Below are 12255 nucleotides of genomic sequence, written 5' to 3'. Positions count from 1 at the left end.
ATGATATTTTCGAAAAACTAATAACATAATCTTAATCAGAGTCAATGCTTTTATATTTCTACAGCTTTGTTCGAAGTTTAACTCGGTTTTCTATCTTAATTTTTAAAACTGTCGACATTTTATTTTGAAAATAGCAGGGTCACAGGAAAACGTCAACTGGTATACTGTCGGAAGCTTTTCAGGAGCCAAAACTGAGCTCCGATTGGCTCCCATCGGTTACCACCAAACGCTGCAACTGACGTAAAATGTTTACAAGCGTGTTGCAAACAGAATTAGGTTAAAACTAATAGGTTTATGTAGCGGAAAGAATAAGATAAATATCCGAATATAAAAGGATGAAATGTATCGCTGTAGTTACTTCTGAAACCATTATGGAGTCAAAACAAATGTCTACATTTTTCCTCTCCATTATCACTTCCTGTCAGATTCATAAAATTGGTTACTTTAGTTTGATACAAACAAACCAGACATTTTCAGAGAAATTAAATTCTTCCTGCTAAAGTCTGGCGATGGTTTGAACCACATGAAGCCCTAATCAGACAATAAAAATGGAAAACAGATTTTATTAGGACTGATTGGAGCCCGAGTCTCATTCATCATTAAAGCTGACAGGTCTGTGAAAAGTTTCCTTATTAATATCCATATCCAATATATTTCTACACTAAATCAGACATTTTCATTCAAAAGAAGTTCCACACAGAGTTTGTCAGGGCAAAAGTCAATTTTAATAAAAATGACCACATAACATTTATTAAAATCTAATAAAATTACAGTTTTCCATCTACTGGAGCCCGTGTTGCAGGGAGGGTACCAGGTCCCATTTCTGAAAATAAATACATCTCATGATGATGGAGGGCTGAAGCCGCAGACATCCTATGAACTTCCCTCATTAGAAACAGTTTGTCACAGTGAAGCAGACAGAAACAGACTTCCAGCAGGAGGAGAACAGGACCTGAAGCCACAGCAGAGGTAAAAATGAAACAGCAGGGTGTGTGTTTCTGCTTACAGTTCAGCCCTCCTCCCTGTACACACACACTAAAATATCACCAGGAATTACAGGATCACATCTGAACGGCTCGGTTTCCTAACATCGACGGCTCCTCCAGCGGCCAGGAAGCGACCAGCGGGAAGGTTTAGTGTCATTTGGTCAGAGAGGAAAAGAGACGAGAGTTCATTTAATCCAAAGTACCTTAAAAAGAAAAAGTTCAACTTGCTTTCTTTGAAGAGACAAGGCAGGTGTCTGATCCAAATGCCATTGTTAGCTTAGCTTAGCACAAAGACTGGAAACAGATGGAAACTGCTAGCCAGAAACTTAACATGAATCTTTCTCTTCTGTATGTAACATGTCAGATGTGTGTCTGTGTGGCCAGAGGTGAGCTGTTACCCATAAATCTACAATGATGTTTGAATTCACAGTATTATTCTGGGAGATTGATGATCTTGAGCCAGAGGAAAGTCGGGTTCATCTCAAGATGCTGAATGTTTCTCTCCTGTCTGTTCAAATACTTAAAAACATTTTAAAAAGTCCTGCTGATGTGTGAGCAGCAGAGAGCCAGGAAAATAAAAAACCTGTAGAATTTCCTGTTTGCAGGTGCTTTTTCCAAACGTACGGCCGTCCAGATGAATCAAACATCTGCAGCCTTCATAAGGCTGATTTCTAAATCAAGATTTTGTGCAAACTGTGCTGGAAAGTTTAGCTGCTACCAAACAGGAAACTGGTTTTCTTTAATGAGCCAATCCTCCAAGGAAACCTGACTTTCTTCTACTCCTTTAAACAAAAGTTCTTCTCAGACCCTTTGTGATCCGGTTCTTCATCATTAAGTGGTTAAAGTCCTCAGATAGCAAGAGGAAACCAAAGAAGAAGAGTTGGGCCAAGCATCAGATGAAAAACTATTTCAGCAAACAGCTCTCTGGGAACCAGACAGTTTATCTAAAGCATTTTTACTAATTAATAAAATATGAGATAAATCCTGACAGGCTGCTGGTAACAGAGCTCTTCACCAGATCATGTCTTCAAATTCTGATTTTAAATAAGATTTTAAAAATCGTTTGAAACTTAAGATTAAAATAACCCTTAAAACGTGTCATTTTGCTCTTTAAGCATCTCATAGCGTTCCAGTTTGTCCTTTTTAGAAAAGATGATTCCAGATGTGAGATGCCGCGGACCGCCGCAGGACGTTTGGTTCCACAGAGACAACTGGACTCCGGTTCTCCACAACCTCATCCAATTAATACCATCTACCAACTGCACCTTGTTTTGCTTCTACCAGGCGGGCCAGCAGGTCCAGACAGAGATCAGAACCACAATTAATACAAATAGGGAGTTGGGATAAAATAAATTAAATCATATTTCTCAGTATTAATCTCTGTAAATCATGATTTTTCTGCCGTAAAGCATGATTTTCTGAAAGTCGCCCAGATCGAACCCAAAGAGCTGGTACCTGTTTCTGTTCACTTCTACAAACCGACGCGTTCTCTGATTCCACGTTTGTTTCTAGTTTTTGTGCTCAGCTCAGAAAAGCAGAACCATCTAACATCTACATCTCCCAAACGGTAAAAACGTTCCAGCGGTTAAAGATGTCCACCGTGTCTGTGTGCCGTCGGCGCCGGAGAGAAATACTGAAAAAGCTGCAGAGAGGAAGTCGTGTTCTCAGCAGTACCGTGAAGTTCATGCCGTGTGTGTCTGGAGGAGAAAAGCAGCTAAAATAAAATTAAAACCTTCCATCGGATTCTGGCAGACTACCGGCGGGAGAATCGGTTCTTGAACGCTTTGATGGTTTTCGCCATCATGGGGGCGATTTCTGCAACAGGAACAAGTTCAGGAGAGTTAAACACAAACATAACGACACATAAACATCAACACACCCGATTAAAATTAGAACAAACTCACTTTTGACTTGTGGCTTTTCCCGGCCGGGATGAACAGTTCCTCCTCCGCCTCCTCCAGGCGGCGCCGATGAGCGAGACGAACCGGCTGGAGAGCTCAACTGTGAAGAGGAGTGGCTGGAGTCACCAGCAAAGTCAGAGGAAGCTGGTCTTATTCTGAAAGAGACAAAGAAAAATCCAGACTTACCTGAGATGCATTAGAAACAAAACCGTTGCATTTGCTCCCAATGTGGGACAATTTATCATCCAGCAGTATTTATTATTGTGACAGGTCTAATCAGGACTCCGGAGGAAAAGCAGCCGCCGTCCTAATTAATAGGTGGCCATTCAAATAAGAACCTCCTCTGACTAACAGATCAACAACTTGATGAGAGGAAAATGCTCAAATCTGACGTCTGGTCATGGAAAGCTCACTTGATGGGGGAAGCAGCTGCAGTGGAGGCCAATGACGAACCGCTGGAGGTTCCAAACTTCTCCTGGCGGCGGCGGACGTCCCGCGGCGGCTTGGCCACTGAGTTCACGAACGCCATCTTAACCTGCCGTCCTGCAGGACACAAAACTCGGGATCTCAGTATCCCAGTTTCCATCAGGAGCTCTGACATCCCAGCGCGACTCGGGGCGAAGCCCCGCCTACCTTTGGGTTTGTTGGCGTGGGCAGAGCTGATGTTCTGGGTGAGCAACCTGAGCCGCTCCTCGCGCTCGTCGTGCAGCCGCAGGTACATCTCCCTCCACGACTCGAACTCCTGGGGACTCTCACGCTTGAAGTCCCGCCGGCAGTGACGCATCCAGAGCTCGTCTGAGTCCTCAGTGAAGCACTGAGAGGAGAGAGCAGAAACTCTCAGCCTCAGTTCCTCAGAGGCAGAACAACACTGACACTTTAAGCTTTAATAATAAAAATAGAATAGAGGCAACAACAGGCTGAATAATTGTTGCTAACGTTACATGTCAAACAACGAACTGAGAACGTGCCTAGTATGTTAACATATTAAGTTATTCACATAACTATAGCATTAATAACATGCTAACAAGTTTACCAAACCATCCATGTCTCTCCAAATCACTAAACGCAATGAAATCTTCCTCCTCGTGTCGCTTTTAAACAACCACGCTAACTCTGAAGGTAGCTTCTACCACACACGTTATCATCACAGGCCTAGAGCGCCCTCTTGCAGTTTAGTGTGAAAATAACATGTGACATGATATAATAATGTGTTAATTTCCACACATAAGTTGCTCCACAGTATAAGTCGCAACCCCGGCCAAACTATGAAAAAAACTGCGACTTGTAGTCCAGATAATACGGTAATTCTTGTTGCTGTAATCTGGTTGGTCGTGCAGGAGACTCTACTAACGCTTTTCAACAATGCACAATTGTATAATTGCAGCCATTTTCGCGTGAGTGTAAATGTTGAGTTGGGGGCGTGGCCAGCGGCAGCTTATTAGGATTTAAAGTGACAGAGGCCCTAAAACGGCGCCAAATACGCAGAACTCACCAAACTAAAATCTTGTTAGGATTTTCTGCAAACAAAATATTTGATCACTCAGACATCTGACCTCCATTGCAAAAGCTGAAATCTTAATAAGATTGAATATTCTAAATTAAGGAGATTTATGCTTGTTTTCTTTCTGACAATTTAATTTTTCTCACCAAGATGTTTATCTGACAATATTTTTCTTATTTTAAGTGCCTTTGTAATTAATAATCTCAGTAAGATATAAAAGCTTGATACTAAGAAAATATTACTTATTATGAGTAAATATATACTAGAAACTAGAATATCAAAATTTACAAAGCAAACTTCAAGCTGTTCAAGGAAGCATCATGTTTCACCTTTGAGGTTCTGACCCACCTGGTTGCTCTGCTCAATCCGGTAGAGCTGCTCAGGAGTGCATCGCTCCAGCACCGGCTCCAGGATCTCGAAGGGGACTCCGCCCACTTCGGCGATGGCTGGGAGGAGAACAAAGACACCAAACTGGTGAAATTATGTCCTGAGAAAAACTAAATAAAATCCTGCAGCAGCCTCTGGTTCAGAACAGCTGGAGCAGAACTCACAGTCGATGTTGTTCTGCAGAACCCGGATGCACTGCTCATACAGGGTCATCATCCTGGGCAGGTAGGATGTCTTGGACCCCGAGTAAACCACCATCTTGGAGTTGAAGCGCTTCCCGGTGAAGCCTGCGTCCTCCTCGTCGTTGCTCACGGGAACTGGAAGTGAAAACAGCGAAACTGGACCTGAATCAAAGCCGAAACGACTGCAGGAGTTTCAACATGAAGAAACATTCAGGAGGTTCGTCTGCAACATTAAATATTACAAACATCCAAACTGATGGAATCAGAACAGAAAGAGGCTGAATGCAGAAAAATCTGCAGCTGCTGCAAGCAGCGTGCAAACAGTGAAATTCAAACCTTTCAAGAACCAAAACAACATTTAGCTTCTGCAGGAATGTTGCTTCATATCCATCAAACTGGAATTATAACATTATTACATCTAATAACTGCATAAAAATCATTATAAAGCATCAAAATGTGTTTTAGAGTGAAAATATGCTTAAGTTTGGCTGATTGATTTTTAATTTTAGTGAAATTTATTTAATTTTCTGTTTTGACTCTAATACTTCTACATATATTTTTGTTATTATTTACCAAAAAACTATTCTTCTAATTGAAGTTTATTCTATTTAAAATGTTAATTTTCATATTTCTGCAATAGTTTTCCAGGAATATTTTCACTTTTCCGGTTTAAAACTAGATTCTTGTTTCACAGAGAGGTTCCAGCTGTCACCTTTGCGGCGCTGAGGGGACAGCGGCGTGTCGATGGAGGGCAGAGGTCGGTAGTTGGGCTGGATCGCTGGGAGCGGGATGTCTGGGAGCGTCGGAAGAGCCTCCACAACCTGGACGGAAAAAATCAGAACTTAAGAATAATGTTCAACTATGCAGCTTAAAAATACAATCTAGGATTTTTTTCTCTTGTCTTTTTAAAAAAGAAATTAGAGAAAATATTTTCAAAAAGTGACTTTTATTTAAATGGTCTCTTCTTTGATTTATTGGGGCCGAGCTTTAATTCTGAAAACAGTCGTAATTATACTAGAAAAAATAATTTTTAATAGGAAAAATGATTTATCAGGATCATTTCCAGCTCAGTTCAATTGGTTTTTACTCCAGAAATGTGGAGGATCGTTTCAAAGTCCTGCTACTGATAATAATCTGATGCTGATATATCAAAAGTATTTTTATCAAGTATTAAGTAGAACAAGATGCTCAACATTTATCACTGATTTGTTTTATCATTTTTTGTTTTCTTAACACTTTTTTCTCCTGATATTAACTTTTTTCTTGTATTATTTCAATTCTTTTGACTTACAACAGTGTTTTTGTAATATTATGACTTTATTATCATAACATTATGAATTAAAAAATATGTACAGCAGAAGAAGAAGCTTTCGCATATTATTTGACATGAAGATTTCTCACCCGTTTGCGTTTCTCTGGTTTGGGTTCTGAAGACCTGGAGTCGGAGTGACTCCGTTTGGAGCTCTGAGATCCGTTGGCTTTATTGGCTTTCGAGGAAGAGGAGGAGGAGGAAGAGGAAGTCGTCGTTCTGTTCTGACGTGACGACGAACCGGAGGAGGACTGCGATGGTTTGCTGTGAGAAGAGGACGGCGGCTGCTGCTTCTTCTTCTTCTTGACAGGAGTCGGCGCGTCGTACGTGAGGAACGACTCGAAGGACCTGGTGGGCGCCTCGAAGTCATCGTCGTCTTCCTTGGAGGGGAAGGCCTTCGGGGGTCGGGGTCGACCTGCAAGGGTCAGGAGAAAAACGTCAACAACAGCCAGCAGTTTCAGAAAAATAACGAGACAAAATGGAAGCAACGCAGTTTAAGTTTTCATTTTAAGTCAAAAGTCACTTGCATGAACTGAGCCTGGCGGGACGTAACGGCTGCAGGGGACGCTAACGCTGCTTAGCGACATCTAGTGGTGCAGAGCAGAAACTGCACCTGGTTTCATCGCTTCCCAAAATTATTGCACGGATCAGAGAATCGTCTCGCTCAGGTAAAACCTGGACTAATATTCAAAATAATCAGGAATTTATTTTAATTTTTTCTTTATTTAAAAGTGTTTAAATTTAGGGTTAAACAAAATATACGTAGTTTAAACAAATATTTGAAGTTTCGGTTCTTTATAGGACTGAATTATGTCCAAATTACTTTGTATTTTGTACTTTGTCCTTCCTAACTAAGCTGCTGCTTTCAGGTCCAACATTTTGAGTAAATAAATAAAATTAATAATCAAATAATGTTCATATATTGGTAGCAAATGATTAAAACTAAATAGATAAATGAATGAATAGTTATTAATCGCACTGACAGATAAACGTTGCCGGTTTATCTGTCACCATCACAGCGGCGACGGTTCAGAGAACCGATGAGTCAGCAGTTTTCAGGAAACGTTCAGAACTTCCTGTCAGCAAACCCGAAGATCATCTGGAACAGGAAGTTCTCAAACTCAAAGTGTTCGCCTGGATACTCATCTGTCTCAGGTTCAGCGTGTCGGTCAGAACCGGCCCAGACTCACCGTCTTCTCCTCCTTTCTTCTTCTCCTCCTTCTTGCTGTCGTGCGGCGTCAACTTCCTGCTGTGCTTCTTCTGCGGCGGCGGACTGTTGGTCCGGTCCCGGTCGGCGCTCCGTTTCTTCCCCCCTCCTCGGTCGCTGCCCGCCTGCCACCGCTCTTCGTCTCTGTGGTGATGGTTCTTGCTGGGTTTGCTGTGGCGGATCTCCTTACGGGGAGGAGGAAGAGGAGGAGGAGGAAGAGGAGGAGGGCTCGGCTCCGGCTCGTATTCCTCTGACTCGTAGCCGCCCCGCTGCGGGGGGCTGTACTGCTGCTGCTGAGGAGGAGACGGGGAGTAGTTTGAGTGGTACACCGCCTCCTCTTCCTCCTTCACCTCTTCCTCCTCTTCCTCCACGTAGGAGCGCTGCTCCTCAGGGGACGGCTCTCTGTAGGACCTGTGGTGGGACTGGGGAGCTGGTTTGGGGTGACTGTTGGGTCTGAGGAGAAACCACAGAAAAAATGAACCTTAAACGCATCATTATTATTATTATCGATATTATTATTATGTAGTAAACAGCTAAATAATTTCTTATAAAAAATTATTCTCAATATTTTTATTGAGTATTTTGTACCATATAAATATGAAAAATAAAACATTTAATAATAGATAGATAGATAGATAGATAGATAGATAGATAGATAGATAGATAGATAGATAGATAGATAGATAGATAGATAGATAGATAGATAGATAGATAGATAGATAGATAGATATAGATAGATGTTGTGAATCTTGTATTGTGATGTATAATCAATAAATGATATAAAAAGATAAGTTACGTAATGAATAAATAATAAAGGGGCAGTTTCAGTTTTCCGTTGCTGAAGAGAAACTGAGGAAATGATTTTATGCTGTTTGCGTGTTTCGGTGCTACCTGTCTGTAGTCTGAGGAACCAGTTTCTTCCACTTGGCTACCAGGCCTTTCGCCAGCTCTCCTGCGTAGTCATGTTTCCTGAAGGAGTTCACAGTTTTGCCCACTCCAGTTCTCTGTGGGATGACAGAAATATGGCGATTAGCAGATTAACACGGCGCTACGCTGGCGCTACGTGTTACCGTTAGCAGCAGGGAGTCATTTAATAGACTGGAAACCCATTCCAGCCTGCAGGCGAACATGTTTTCCCTGAATAATACTCTAAAGAGAGCAGAACTTACCACCAGTATGTCCACAGTCATCTGCACTTCTCCCAGTCTCTTGAGAGTCTTCAATAACTGGAAAACAAACAGTTTAAAGTTTAAAGATCTGATCTAATCAAATCTCCTCCTGATTAGATCACCGACTCCTATTCAAGCTTGCTTTGAATTTACTTCCTCACAGAAACATTTAATTTGTTAACGTTTCATTTAAAACTACAGAAACCTGAGAAATGGTCAACAACAACGATGGTCAACAACAACGATGGTCAACAACGTCTCCATAATGTTGGACACCTTAAGATGTTCAGGGGAAAATGACGCCTGAACCTTCCCAAAACTGTGCCACTTCAATCAGAGCAAGTTCAAGTGTTGGGATAATAAATGATTGAATAAAAGCTAGAAAACATTTTCTGGACCATATCTGAGCTAAATGTAGGAATGAAAGGGAATCAAGTCAGGGGACGAAGGCGATGACACCAAAAACTCAAACATGTTTGGTTTGTGTTGTATAAATGGGAAAAAAAACATAGTTATGTAATAATTATTGTGTTTTTTATCTTTAAGTGATAAATTCAGTTAAACTGGTTGATATTATCTGGGTTTACTGATTATTCAGGTCCTTAAACGCCTCTTCTGGTCCCTGAACGCATCTCTGCCGCTCTTTGTTAACACAAAGAGGAGCCCAGTGAGCTTCAGCTTGGCTCTGCGGTTCTCGGCCTTCCTCCCGCAGAATGCGGTGTTTAACCCGCAGCTGTGGCCCGGCTCCAGGGAACCAGGGCAGGGGGAACATGCAGGCCTTCAGCCGGAGCTCGGACTCCTCTGGCCGGACTGACGGCGGCTAGCTTAGCGGCTAACAGCTGCTCTAACTGGAGCGTCCCGGTATTGGACAGGTTCCGTTTGATTTTGATCAGTTAGTTTTTCATCAGTGTCTCGCAGCGAAGCGACCAGCCACCGAACCGGGCTGACACGGCTCGGTTTGGGTGAAAACTTCAGTTAAATGGGCCAGTATGAACAAGTTGAAGCCCAGTAAATATAGTGACGTCCCTGCGATGCATTCACAGAATGTCGGAAATATTAACGGTACATTTCGTATTAACGTGTAAGAAATACACAATAAGCTCGCTAAATTCTAATGTTAATATTAAGTTGTAACAACTATTTGGATATTTGACAATAAAAAGGACATGCTAATATAAAAATTTAAACACAATATTTAATGCAAATAACTTAAGATATACATGCCTGACTTCGGATGGTTTAAGTAAAAACAAAAAAAGACTAAACAGAAAAAACTGCACTGTACTAAACTATAGTTCAAATCATATAAATAAAATACATTTAATAATGATTAAAAAATAAGCCATTTAATTATATTATTAATCAAAGAATGCTAAATGTGGTGGATTTTATTGCAGTTTGACTGTTTTAGAATCTAATCTGTCTGCGCCTGGATTTGATAAAAAATGATTACACTGTTTTTAATTATAAAGTAAAAGAGGAAGCTGAAACCATCATGAATCCTTAAAGATGATTCAGGTTTCATGTGGAAAACCATCAGTTCTGACTGATCGGTGGACATTTCCTGCCTCATTCGGACAAACTGTGACTTTCTCACTGAAACTGCAGGATTTCTTTGGGTTTCGGTCACATGATTCACCTGTTAAACCCCCAACCCTTCAATTAAAACCCCTGTGAAACCAGAACACAGCCATTACCATGCATCTATCTACAGATACAAGTATTTACTGAGAGAAATAAATTGTTCTGTTGTCAACTTGTCTGGAATTTACTTTTCATAAAAAGTCTGAGTTAACTTTAAAATATTCATAATATTCCACTGCAATTAAACATCTTACAGAAGTAGCCTTGAGTTTTTCATAAATGATCTAGGATATTCTGTCATTTCCCACAAAAAAGGACCCATTTATGATTAAAACATGAAATGAAAACAATTATGTATACCTCTGTGATGCTTTTAACAACTATACACACAACTATAAACCAAAATAGTCAAATTCCATTTAAAGAAATCCTAAAGCCGGAGCCAGACGGCAGTCCCTGAACGCATCATTTAAGAAAACGGTTAGGACTCTCGCTGAGCTGCGGTGTCCGAAAGTCTGTGACGTTTCTCGGCTTAAGACGGCTCTCGGGGCTCGGTGGTTCAGAAACATGGCGCCCGGTTCTCTCGGGCCGGGCGCCTGGCCTACCTTTCGGGGTTCCGGGTTGTCCTGTATCCGGGACTGAAGTCGCTCCACTGTTTCCAGCAGCTGATCCGCCATGGCTGCGGCTGGTGGTTCTGCTGCTGCTGCTGCTGGTGCTGGTGCCCTGTCCCCCGGAACAGGATCCGGGCTGAGCAGAGCGACGCGGCCGGGGAGGAGTTCCGCTGCTTCAACACAAAACATCCGATAGAGAGAAAACACGAAGGAAACGCAGCTTTTCTACAATAAAACAGAAAACTGCAGCGAGTGAACTTAGTGGGACAGATTGTATAAAACAAACTAGTTAATACTTAATTAAAACAAAAAACTCACATATTTATAATCAATTCATTTATATATTCACTCATTCATTTATCACATGTACTGCAACTGTGGTTGGTTTTAAATTTATTGAACATTTGAGCCATTTTTTATTTATGATAATCTATTTTTTCTATTATTTGTTTAGCAAAACAGTCAAATTTAATCCAGAAAATTTATCAATTTATTGACTTATTTAATAATTTATCAAGAAAATTGGCCTTGACCTCTTTTTAAAATCTACACTAGATTCTTATGACCCCTTTTCTTTGGGTCATTTATTTTAATATTTATTATTTTATCCATCATTTATTCATTTTTTTGTTTATTAAATGAGTTTAAAAAAATTATTTGTTCAAAATAACTGAACCCTTTGTGAATGGACATGAACATTTATAGATTCTTTAAATAATGTGAAATATTTTTATAAAAACAGAAAAGTTTGCTTCAAGGTACGTATTTATTTACTTATTTACCCATTAAATTTGCTCAGAAAGCTAATTTGGATTTTTAAAAAATCCTTTTTAGTCAGATTTTCATTAATTTATTTTATTTATTATTATTTTACTTATTTGTCCATTATTTATTCATTCATTTTTTTGTTTAGTAAATGTGTAATTAATCCAGAATTTTTCAAATAATCTTTTGGGTTTTTTCTTTTAATATAACAAAATCCCTCATACTCATAAGGTTAAGTTGGAACTCATTTATCATTTATTATTGACTTTACCAATAAATAGTCACATTAAAAAATTGGGAAGATGTTGTGATATTTATGAACAGACGTCATAACGGCTCAACTTTACAAACTAATTTATTCGGTTCATTTTTAGAGAAAACGTAACAGCAACAAAAATCGACTGAATTCCTCAAAAATCTCTAATAATTTCTTGATTGTAACATGTGGAGGAGGAAAAACTGACCTTGTTTAAATGTTGTCATGAGAAATCTGGCTGATGTTCAGGAGGGAACCGGATCCAGAACCAGAACCTGAAACCCAGCCGGAGGTTCTGGGCGATGGGACAGCTGGGAAACTCAGAGCTATTTTTGTGCAGGAGGCTGAAGGAGAGAGGCTCTATTTGGAGATGGAGGTGGAAAATGTGCAGGAGGTT

The 12255-nt window shown here is 40.4% G+C and overlaps 1 protein-coding gene across 2 annotated transcripts; it reads right to left on the bottom strand.

Moving 5' to 3' along the window:
• Nucleotides 1-708: 708 nt before the first annotated feature.
• Nucleotides 709-12149, bottom strand: eloa (elongin A). 2 transcript variants are annotated; one of them, XM_055055015.1, is made up of 13 exons: nucleotides 12067-12149; nucleotides 10832-11007; nucleotides 8643-8699; nucleotides 8365-8477; nucleotides 7457-7926; nucleotides 6359-6681; nucleotides 5670-5778; nucleotides 4940-5092; nucleotides 4737-4834; nucleotides 3521-3701; nucleotides 3301-3430; nucleotides 2891-3042; nucleotides 709-2801 (listed from the first exon to the last, which is right to left on the bottom strand). In XM_055055015.1, exons 1-13 carry the CDS (start codon nucleotides 12083-12085, stop codon nucleotides 2740-2742), a joined length of 2043 nt encoding a protein of 680 aa, XP_054910990.1. In that variant the 5' UTR covers nucleotides 12086-12149; the 3' UTR covers nucleotides 709-2739. The 2 variants fall into 2 exon arrangements, with proteins under 2 accessions (XP_054910990.1, XP_054910989.1); XM_055055014.1 differs by having other exon boundaries at nucleotides 10832-11010; nucleotides 12067-12100.
• Between the last annotated feature and the right edge of the window lie 106 nt (nucleotides 12150-12255).

This window comes from Poeciliopsis prolifica, unplaced genomic scaffold, assembly GCF_027474105.1.
Source record: "Poeciliopsis prolifica strain line A6 unplaced genomic scaffold, Auburn_PproV2 SCAFFOLD041, whole genome shotgun sequence".
In the NCBI taxonomy this organism is placed as follows: Eukaryota; Metazoa; Chordata; class Actinopteri; order Cyprinodontiformes; family Poeciliidae; genus Poeciliopsis; species Poeciliopsis prolifica.
Note: the sequence above shows the minus strand (reverse complement) of the source record. Positions and strands in the feature narration are given on the sequence as shown.

Excerpts from the sequence above, each read along its gene's own strand:
- eloa (XM_055055014.1), bottom strand. Across the intron at positions 8,478-8,642 it reads TGACTGTGGACATACTGGTG|AGAACTGGAGTGGGCAAAAC; the intron begins GTAAGTTCTGCT and ends GTCATCCCACAG. Across the intron at positions 5,093-5,669 it reads GTCCCCTCAGCGCCGCAAAG|TTCCCGTGAGCAACGACGAG; the intron begins GTGACAGCTGGA and ends TTTCACTTCCAG.